Genomic DNA, 11,555 nt, shown 5'->3' on the forward strand with positions numbered 1-11,555 from the left:
AAAGGACTTTGTGGCCTCGGGGAAGTTTTTTTATTCCCCTACCTGAGGACTTTTGCTTCAATTAGTTTCAAGGTAGCACTGCAGGAACTTCTAAAGGCTTAACGTGATGGTTCCCTACCACCCACTCTGGGCCTGAACTACCAAACCCACTGTCTTTCATAAATGGAGAATCTTTCTCCGTCAGCATAATACTACACGTCTTTCAGTATGCACATTCAAAACCACACACACACACACACACACACACACACACACACACAGAGAGAGAGAGAGAGAGAGAGAGAGAGAGACAGAGAGAGAGAGAGAGAGAGAGAGAGAGAGAGAGGGGGAATCTTAAGATCTCAGAATTGTAATTATGCAATGTGGTATTTTTTTCCAACCCCCCCGGATGAGGTTGATCATGCATTATATGAATTCTTGTAATCTCAGTTTTGAGTATTAAGGGAGAGGGACTGTATAATAGGCCCCGCTTATTTTTTATTTTTTTGCTGTTATTCAACATTCTGCTAACAATCTTCTAGTGAGGTGCATTAATCTGACTGTTCGTAGATGGTATTTGCCGTAAGACAACATGTTTTGAAAAATACCAAGATTAAACAATGTCCTACAATACGTACACTGATCACAGTAAGTCTCCAGAAAGGACGAAACCTATCCGATTCCGTTGCAGCTATCATTAGATTTTGCACAGGCATATACATCAGTTTACTTTTTGACCATTTGAGTGCACACACCAGACGCCAGTTGTTATTGTTGTTGTTGGGTTTTTTTTTAAAGCGAAGCATTAGGTGAATTGAAGTACAGAAAGAAAAAAAGTCAGAAGCGGGTGGGGGATTAGCAGGGTAACCTCATGATACATGCTCCCTGCTCTTGCGCTTCCTCAATCGCGAGGGAGAGGCGAACGCGAGGCGCGGACCCTGCCGCGCGCAGCACGGAGGACTTTTAGGCGTTGAATGTCGGCGGTGAGCTAGCAGCGTCTGCTTCTGAGTGGACCGGGCAGTCATTTACTTTTTAATACGGTTTAAAAGAAGTCCCTGCGATGAACTTGTGAGAACTGGCGAGCGGAAGTTTGTGCAGTACGTAGGCTGAGAAAGAGATTTGCTTGTTGACAAATTCTGTTTACTGTAAAGGAAGAGCAATTAAAATGGACACTCATGTCAAAGAGGGACAACTTTATGTCCAGCACCAGAAGTTTGGAAAGGTAAGATGGTTTGTTGTAGCTTCACGCCTCACAGTACAGTATTGTAAAATACAGTATTGTAGCGTTATTTTGGTAGCTCATAATATCAACACTGAAATTAGCTGTCTACCACAGCAAACGAGCAAGTGATAGGTTACCATTATATGATGTTTATTTGTTTTTTTTCTGTGCAATTCCACTCTTTCTAAAAATATTTAAAAGAATGGATGGATGGTCTGTCTAACAAATGTTCGAGCGAGTTCTTGTTGATAATGAAATGCTTTAAAGGGACTGAGCATAAACGAATTGGGTTTAGCTCTCTTCTTCTCTTTCATGTGACAGGAGTTGATCATGAATGAATATCCCAGTTAGACACCTTGTGTGCACACACACTGCAATACTTCTACAGAAATGTCTACAACTGGACACAGCGTTCACGAGTTGTTTACTCACTGATATTTATTAAGTTATAGAACTAGTCCATAGACTGTATTCCGTAGAAACACGTGTTTGTTTGTTTTTTCATCATGCTGCTATTTACACTCTCTTTTACACAAAACGTTACATGTGATGGAAAATGTGGCAGCATGTTTTTATAGAGGGCCTAACCACAAGAGTAAAAAAAAACACACCCTTAAATCCAGTACAAGATGAACCATTTCAAACTTGTGTTTTTATCATTGTTTTATTGAAACTAATCATGTTACTTATCACTTTTGAAATAGAATCTTGCTTCTTACATTGTAGCCAGAGACTCTAGAGGGGTGTAGTAAGGTCAGTCTACCCTGCTTAGAAGTATTTGCTTAGCTTCCTTAATGGGACCTTGTGAAACCGCTCTCCCTGTTTGGTTTAGCAAAGGTATGAGCAAACTTTAATATGGCTGCATCCTAAAGTAATAATCGGTACCCCCCCTCCACTGTTGTGGAGAGCAGCCAGTGGAACCAGGAGCCTAGTGGCCAGTAAGGCCAACTCATTTACAGGTGCTGATACAAAACAAAGAGCAAGCTCAGGCAGTATCACTGAGAAAATACTCCCTATTGTCAGGGAAAAAAAAGGTGAACTTACAATGGTAAAGTACAAAGACTTGTATTTAACCAAGAAACCTCACTTGGTTAATGCTGTTACATTTGAACATGAGTATCTAGCCAGGCAGTACTGAGATGAAATCTCTTCTCCCAATATATGCTGCTACCAGATCTAAGGTGACCCAGAAGTATGTTTGTATGCATAGACATTTAGAGATGAGGAAGTTGACATTGCTAACTTGTGTGTGAAAATGTAAACAACTGAGTCCTCATGTTTTGTGTTGCTATTTTTATTGTTATTAATATTTCAGAATGTGAGAGGGTTTGGGTAGGATTTTTGGAGGTATGTGTTTTGGTAGTGTTTTACTGTGTCCTTATGATATATCTCAACAGTACTCAACAATATAGTGTATAATTATAGTACATAAACTTCTTGGTCTTCAGAATGACTTAAAATTGATGGACTATTGTTTTTTTAAAGGTGTTTTTCATTTAATCTTGGCTGGGGTGCAAATGGAAATTGCCTTTGACATTTGACTTTTAACCTTTAGATAGCCCTTTAACCTTTAACACAGCCCATGTCTGTGTGGGTTTATATGAGAGAAGCATGAAGACATGACAAACTGTTTCTTCACTTGAGATTCATATATGTGTAATGTGGAGTCATGCGGGATAATGACTTAGGCTCTGTGTCTTCTACTTAGATAGTAAGAATCTCAACTATGGCAGCGCAGAGCATAATGGATTTGAAGGTACTGTCAAATGGGGCAGGAGTGTACTGCAGTCACAAAGTTGTGCCATTTCATTATTTTCTTTGATTAAAAAGGTTTTACTAGAGACATTACCTTGCATTCAGGATTGTGTGTGTGTCTGTGACCCCTTCACTGTTTGCAGACTCTGACCATGTCCCATTACCATAACATGTTTTACTTTGTTTTTATATGCACAGGCATGTTCACAGTCTAATGCATAACACACACACTGACACACATTTAATACGCTGAGGTGAAGAACTGACACCAAGCTGTGCTATAACAGAATGTGCTATATTTCCACTTGAGTAGTACTGTCTATATTTTAGTCACACGCAGCTCTGAACACACACCAAGGCACCTACAACTATGAGACTTATGCGCTAAATATAAAACATTAATTGAGGAATCTCCGAATGTTTGTTGATGAGCTTGGAAATGTTTTTTAAAAGTATATTTTACTATTCTTTTCAATTTCTTATTTGTTTTGATTCAAACCATACACATATGCCTGTTTACATTTGGAAACCAACATGTTTAGAATCATTTTAACAGTCATTTTCCGTTAACATGATTGAAAACATTGAAAATAGTTCCTATTAAAGATTGTTCATATTTTATCAGAAAGCAGCACCTTGGCAAGGACTAAACCCCCTTCACTTTTGGGACTTAATATTGTTGTGTAGACACACAACATGGTAATGCCATGGTAATATCTTTCTTTGGTGGTTGGTTAATGTTTCATATATGAAAATGTTAATGAAGTAGTGGACATCACTGTCAAAGAGGAGCCTTTAGTACTCATCATAACACTGTCTAATGTAGCTACACATTAATCCGAGAAAACATCGATGGATTAAGTCGGTTAAAAAACATCCATGATGCAGTGCATGTGTTATGTACACTTACTACAGGTGTTTAAATGTAAATTCAATGTAAATTTGATATAGATATTTTCTTGTTTTGGATTGTTACAAAAGGTGTGTTTATGATGGGATGTATTTTATGCTTTTATTATTATTTATCCATCAATTGTCTACTTATTTATTTTACGGTTATTATTATGCATGCTCTTTGCAGGCTTAAACTCTGAGTGAACAGTCTAAAGTATGTGGGGGGGAAAGTGTGTGTGTGTGTGTGTGTGTGTGTGTGTGTGTGTGTGTGTGTGTGTCATACCAGCACGTCTGATAAAACAGGGATGCAGATTTGAGGAAGTCATTCTCTTTTTACTTATTTACATAAGTTCCATCCTGTGTAATATATTTCTCAAACAGACTTACCTTATATGGAGTTGGTTACTGTGGTTACATGAATCTATAGTCAATGTTAATTATAGTATTTGGAATAATATGTGTTGGTTAGACTAATGTTTTAGGTTTTGTTTAAGTCTTTAAGCAGGTTTTTGTGCCTTTGTACTGGACTGTATTGTACATTGTACTTCATATGTTCGGGTTAGTAATGGGCCCACACAATTGTGTTTGTGCAAAAGCTCAGAGCAGATTTTAAATTTTACTTATGTATTAGCCTCACATCTAGTTTCCCAAGAAGGTCTTTGCAGCCAGAATTTTATAGCACATACTGTAGTGTAGAGCATCACTTTGAACATAAACACCGTGGGGCTTTTGGGAACAGACTCTCAAATTAGTTTTTCAGATGGAACATTCATACTGTACACCTGCAGTGTGTTGGAGGAAGCAAAGAACACTGGGTAATCCCACACATTTCCTTTTTGCCATATTAACAGATGTATACGTAGCCCACATTTGTGTTTAATGATGGAGTTGCATCACTCTTAATTTCCTTTCATTCATTTCATTAGGAGGGTCAACATTTTAACATTTGCTGACAGGATTTTTGCAGACATTTTTTTTCCTGTTTGACTGTCCAGTTTGAGCAGGATGGCTTTACCTCTAGCTCTTTTCTAAAATCTTCCCATGCTCTGCTCTCTTTACTGGTGACGTCCATGTGTAGTTTGTTTCTGAGTGTTCAGTGCTGTCATTCAATGGGATACTTTCTGTGGCATTGGGACTCTCAGAATTCCAGAACAGTGACTTAATGTTGTACTGGAATAGCAGAAATGAAGTCACAGGAAGTGCGTACTGGTAAAACGTGGCCTGGTGAGGCAGCCAGACGTCTGGATGTTCTAATAACACTCTCTTTCTCCAGGCCAAACGGTGGCCTGTCTATATGAATTGTCTTTATGTATAACATTACAGTACGTTTTGTACATTTTACATTAGAACTTGATTCTGATGTTTACACTGACTCTGCACTAAGTGTTTATTGTTTTAATGTATTGTTTTTAAATTGTATTCCCATTCTTCATACTCAGGAGTATTTAGAGTATCTACATTGAACATAGCTAAGGCCCTGGGAGACCTTCTAAGCTTTCTCATCTTGTTTCAAGCTAAGCTTTATCAAATAATTCTAGAGTACCACCATCTCTTTATCTTCCAAATCTGTTTTTAGAAATGGAAGAAGAACTGGTTTGTGTTGTATCCAGCGAGTCAGAATGGCATTGCACGCCTGGAGTTCTTCGACTGCAGCGGTGGAGGCACCGAGAAGCCCAGCACTAAAAAACTGGACAAAAAGATCATCCGCTTGTCAGAGTGCATCAGCATCCTCCCCGCCCTGACCGAAACCTGCCCCAAAGACAACATGGCCGCCTTCTGCGTGGAGACCAATGACAAGACACATGTGTTTGCAGCCGAAAAGCACGTCACCACTGAGTGGGTGGAGAAGATGTGTGAGATTGCCTTTCAGGTGAGACATTGTAACTTGGGCTGAGAAGAGATTAGTTATGTCACACTCACAAGGCCTACATGTTAGTGACATCAAAATAACACTGTGAAGGACTTCAGAGGTTACTAAATACATTTTTTTTCATGACCTGTCAGCATGGAGAGATAATGATGATGTTTGTTTTATCTAAGTCAAAACAACAATAACAGCAACAACAACAACTAAATTGTGATATCTGTAATAGTGAATGTAAATTTCTATTACTTGTATCTAATAAATAATTTTCATTTTATTAAGAATGTGGATAATTTTGGTATCTATTTTATGAAATTAAATAATTTAATAACCATCATTCTAAGTATTATAATGCTCTTCATTTTTTTAAATATGTGTTTGCTTACTAAATGAACTTGGGAGTGGTCAGTACATAATGGGAATTTACAAAGAGACTTTCAGCTTTTATTGAAGTTAGACCAGCAGCTGCTTTCATTGTATACTCAGCATCACATTCTTTTCTTTCCCTTTCTCTGTCTCTCTATCCCTCCCTTTCTCCCACACTTCCTTTCTCTTTCTTCTCGCCGACTCTCAGGGAAGGAGCGGTGCTCTCAATAGTACTGACTCGAATGGACAGCAAGAGCTTCAGATGGCTGAGAACCTCATCTATTATTCCAGAGAGGAAGGTAATAGAAAGTCAGAGAGAATGCATGTCACAATGTAAGATTATTCTCCTCTTCAAGTTTTCAACAAACTAATGGAAAGGGCACAACAACAAATCTGTTGAAGATTACCATGATCTCTGTGAGCCTTTATGTATTGGCAGTAGTGTGGTGTTACATAATGCACATTTGCTTTATTCACTTTAGCATGTAGAAGGTTGATTTTTCTCTGTTGCATTTATTATAGCCCTTAACCATAAAAGATCTGAGTTGGTCCTCATTGCTAGACAGAGAGAGGCCTTTTATGACCCAAGCTCCAAACAAGGGGGCTTTGTGACATCATTTCCTGTTATGTTTTGGTTGTAGCAGAGGCACTTGTTTTGGCTTTGTATGGAAATATTCTGACAGAGATCAGCCATCTATTACCTGTACCTTAATCATAACCATGCAAGTGAAAAGGCAAAACTGGCTTCACACAGTGTACTCTAGATTTTGGAGTCAGAACGGTACTTCCCCTAGTCACATGTTAGGCACACAGCCCTGGAAAAATGTGGCTGTTAATGTGTTTACACTTGACAATATAGAGAGAAGAACTGCTTCCTCACTGTGACAGATATGCTTATACATACATACACAAACATACACAGACATGCTTAGTTGCATACCATTCCTGCTATTAAGGTGGTTAAAGGTAACTAAGGGAAAAATGTTAGTAAGCAAAACAAATGGAACTTGGAGAGTAGTACAGAATCTCAGGCATTTAGCCCTTTTCTCCCTCCTTCAGGATGGCCTTTCATTGCATTCAAATGGCTGACGGAGAAAGAGAGAGAGACAAAAGTAGATTGATAGTTGTATTTCTGAAAAGTGAATGCAGCAGTCTCTCTCTCTCTCTCTTGCTCTGAATTTTCAGATGGATTATTTCTAGGGAAATGGAGGTCATGAATACTTCTGTTTTTCATAAGCTCACCGGTGACTTCCTCAGAGAGATGTGTGTCTGTGAGTGGGCACTAACATTAAGAGGCTTGTGACTATGCAGTCTTGACACAACTACCCATATCCTCCCTCCCAGTCTTCCAGTTCAGGGTCCTGTTTTTAAAGTAACACCATCTCACTGTGGCTGCATTAATTGCTGGTTTAACATTTATTTTTTCACTGGCCTGGGAAGATTTTATGAGGTTCTCTAAAGTGAAAACTGAAAGAATTGTGACTATCAGCAGGTCCTGATAATCTTAGCAAGCGCCCTGTGTGGTGGACCATCCCATTGGCCAAACTATCAAATTAACATCCTTGTTGTACATGGAACATACTGTGGCTTGTTGGTCAAACCAAAAGGCCTCGGTATTGGTCAACATCCTGTGAGCATTCGAATGTGAAATGTGAAGACTTAACCTCTGTGTTGAAGTTAACTGAAATTCTCACTTTATCAAACTTCACGTATGAACTACCAAAACTGCTCTTTTTCCTAATTTCTGTTATTTTTATTTATTTATATTGAATTAATTTTGTTAGGTAGAATGTGTTGTTTTACAAATTACATCTTGTACTTGTTGTTACTCCTATATGAATAACTATCAAGGATTTGAGGCCTCTTAAATGTAATATCAGAATATCTAACCTGTATGTTCTCTAATGTACTGCCTCTGTCTTGTACTTTACAGTGAATGAATTCTGGGTGAGTGTCCAAAGAACAGAAGCATCTGAACGTTGTGGTCTGTTGGGCAATTACTGGCTTAAAGCAGACAGAGAGAGTCTGATACTGAAGGAGCCTAAGACTAAAAGGAACTTACTAGTGTGGCCATACAAACTCTTACGTCGCTATGGCAGAGATCGAGTGAGTACAATTCCACCATAAATTTTACCATCTTCAGCAATATATGTGAAAATGTAGATTTATTTTGTGAACCAAAGATGACAAGCTACATTAGATTATCTCTTACACTGCTTTCTTCGTTTTCACACTGTCTTTACATAATTTTTCAAATGACCGATGCCAACACTTTATGATATGTGATAACACACACACACACACACACACACACACACACACACACACACAGTGTCTGCCTAAAATAATCTGATGGTCATTCTCACATTGTATTGTTGGTGACAGCAAACTTACACTTTAAGCAGGAACTTAAGGCCATAGTTGTTTCCAACTCTGCTTCCTGTGGTTACCATAGAAATTGGTTTGGTACAGGAAGCTGGTCTTCCTCTCTCCCTCCAGAGTGGGCAGGAGTCAGGGATAAGGTAGCAAGTGACTGCTGAAGCATCAAGCTTATGATCTCGATGAAGAATCTGAATAAAATGCATGTGCATGTCGTCTTATTTAAAAATATGTTCCTGATCAAATCACCTGGATATATGCTCACAGGAAATACTTTGATGCTTAGTTCAGTACCAGACAGTCGAAAATGATATCAGAAAATGGATATTATAGGTTAAAAAAGGCCCTTGAACCTCATAATCTTCATGCCACATTGTCATTGCTCTCATGACGATGCTTTGTACAGGTGATGTTCTCATTTGAGGCTGGACGACGTTGCGATTCTGGCCCAGGGAATTTTACTTTTGAGACGAAGCAGGGGAACGAGATCTTCCAGATTGTGGAGGGTGCCATCCGTGAGCAGAAGGCCCAGGCTGAGGACAGACACCAGAGTTGCCCCTCGTTTGATGGCGACTGCCCCACTCTGCAGCAGATTCGTGCTGCTATCTCTGAGGGAAGCAGCCGAGAGCCAGATGGAGACTCCGGTGGCAGTAAGCCAGGGTCTGCAGATGGTGTCATCGGTCGAAGGGAAGGTGAAGGCAAGAATTTGAAGGGGCGGAGCTTGCCAGAGCCACCGGCTCCTATTGTGAAAACACCACCCCGGTCCCCAATGCCTCGTGGACCAAAAAGTGGAACTTCACCAGAGGAACAAGTGAATCTGTACTCTGAGCCTGCTGATTCAGTTCGTCTGCCACCTAATCTTGGGGAATGTCTTTATTCTGACCCTGTAGACAGCATCAAACCCACACCAACACCCAGCCCACGGCTGCGTCCACCCGGGGATGAGGGGAGCATCCGACAACAAGGCAACAAGCCTGAGCCTTTCTATGCAGACATCTATGACCGAGTCACCCTTGACTTGATTCCAAGAACAGGACTATTGGGACTTGATGGATGGAGCAAGCGTCTTGCAGAAGGAACCCCAGCGGAGCATATCTACGATGAGCCTGAAGGAAGAGCAGGTCCTCCCCCAGGTCAGCCTGTCATCTCACTATATGATGAGGCACGACTCGAGACTCATCCCTGGAGAACCAGGGGACTTGAAGAACCTCAGAGTCATGAGATGCTTTACAATGCCAATACAGATGACTATAGCATTCCTTCCTTTAACAAAACACTTCCACCCCCAGCTGTGGGCAGACCTAAAGGTCCAAAGCCCCTCACAGCCCCTAAACCAGTTAAGGGAGTACCTCCTAGGAAAGACCCTCCTCCACTGCCCCAAGGTAAAGCTGGAGCTAACCTGAACAACAACAATAGCAGCACCACTAACTATAATGGTGGAGAAGGGATTGGAAATGGAGGAAGTGGTGGAGGAAAAGTAGGGAAGCAGGTAGAGGTTTATAGTAAAGTGTCTAGGGGCAAGCCCCCAGCCAATGCTTGGCACCCTGCTATGCAAACCCCAGATATTATATACGATAACTTGGGTGACATCTAATCCTAATCCTACACGTCGTCTAATGGCCCAAATGCATTGTGGTGGCTCATCTTTGACATATGAACGTAGTTTCAGTAGTCAGGTGAGCATACATATTCTGCAGTATGTTTGGAAAGCCTTTCATGTTGGCAAGTAGAAGATTACTTGAGTGACTGAAAAAAATGTAAGTGAGCAAGCAAAAGGGTACAGTTTCATGTCAACTATATCTGGCATCATAGATGATGTGCTGTGGTTCATGATTAATGGCACAGGAAGGTTTTTTTCCACTACGAAGGACAATAGAACTGCATGTTTTGCAGGAAATAAATGTGACTTCCAGAACGCATTACTTGTGTGTTTGGGATGTCTTGAGTAAAATATATCATAAATTTGCACTTGTTTTATCAGTTTCTCCTTCTATGTGAATCATTATGAGTCTGTGACTTGTGTTTTAGGAACTATAAAGCCTTTAAATGTCAGAAATCAAAATTGAAAGAGAAAGGAGTTTGTTTTACAATGTCTGACAATTCAACCTGGATAGAAAATGTTCATAATTATATGGGCAATCATTGCACACATTTACATTGTTTTTATATGGAGATTATAAATGTAGCAATTTACTAATCCACTGCTATGTGTGGGTAGGAGTAGGCCAAAACAGCTGTGCTGTTGGTTATATGATGGTAATTATGATTATAACAATAATAAAATGATGCATAGGAAAAACAAATCAAAAGTTTTGCCTTTTGAATTTTTAATTTTTTTTTTGAAGCTATCTTTTTCAACTTCCAGAAAAATCTGAGCTTCTTACGTCTAGTTTTGTTGTTTATCTTGCAATTCGGCGAGCAGGGCATGAAATCACCCTGAATGCTCTTTTCCTCTCTCTTATTGTCGCCTATTTACTCCTTTACTCTGCTGCCACAAATGACTGTTGAGGACTGCCAAAACAGATAAAACACTGCCTGATGCCGAGTGAATATTAACCAGCTGCATAAAATGGGGCCTTACTTCAAGCGTGGCTGAATGCTGACTAAATTAATCCACGTTGGCCTGGCTCAGTTTGAAGGTACAGGCTGTTCCATGCACTGTTTTCTCTCATTCACCCCTTTACTCTTTTCTCATCATTCTCCTTCTTCTTTGGTCTTTCCATCCACTGTCTGAAGGATTTTCTTTTCTTCCATCCTCTTGACCTTCCAGAATCTGATCACTTTTTCAATCTGCAGTTTTCTTAAACTCAAAAGCAGACAAAAAGCAGGCAGTGGTGTGTCCTTCACCATTTTATTTTCTTGGCAAAAGACTACAAAAAGATTTTGGCTCAATGTCTTTGTGGAGGGATCCAAACAACTCCCCTGGTTTTAGCCTGCACTCACTTAAAAATATGCATATCCATTTTGTTGCTTCCCCTGTATATTTTTATAGGTTATAGGTTTATTATAGTCTTTGACACCCTAATAACCCTTTGTGAGGTGATCATCTGCAACTTGTTGAAACTTTCGTGTTCTGCAGTTGCCTTTTTAGATGCT

The 11,555-nt window shown here is 39.8% G+C and overlaps 1 protein-coding gene across 2 annotated transcripts; it reads left to right on the forward strand.

Annotated features, from left to right (window-relative positions):
- The first annotated feature begins 334 nt into the window (after positions 1-334).
- dok1b (docking protein 1b) lies at positions 335-10,762 on the forward strand. Of its 2 annotated transcripts, none has more exons than XM_035519735.1 (5): positions 335-627; positions 5,427-5,720; positions 6,289-6,379; positions 8,014-8,186; positions 8,866-10,762. In XM_035519735.1, exons 1-5 carry the CDS (start codon positions 550-552, stop codon positions 10,051-10,053), a joined length of 1,824 nt encoding a protein of 607 aa, XP_035375628.1. In that variant the 5' UTR covers positions 335-549; the 3' UTR covers positions 10,054-10,762. The 2 variants fall into 2 exon arrangements, with proteins under 2 accessions (XP_035375628.1, XP_026856460.1); XM_027000659.2 differs by lacking the exon at positions 335-627 and adding an exon at positions 642-1,201.
- The last annotated feature ends 793 nt before the right edge of the window (positions 10,763-11,555 follow it).

This window comes from Electrophorus electricus, chromosome 19, assembly GCF_013358815.1.
Source record: "Electrophorus electricus isolate fEleEle1 chromosome 19, fEleEle1.pri, whole genome shotgun sequence".
In the NCBI taxonomy this organism is placed as follows: domain Eukaryota; kingdom Metazoa; phylum Chordata; class Actinopteri; order Gymnotiformes; family Gymnotidae; genus Electrophorus; species Electrophorus electricus.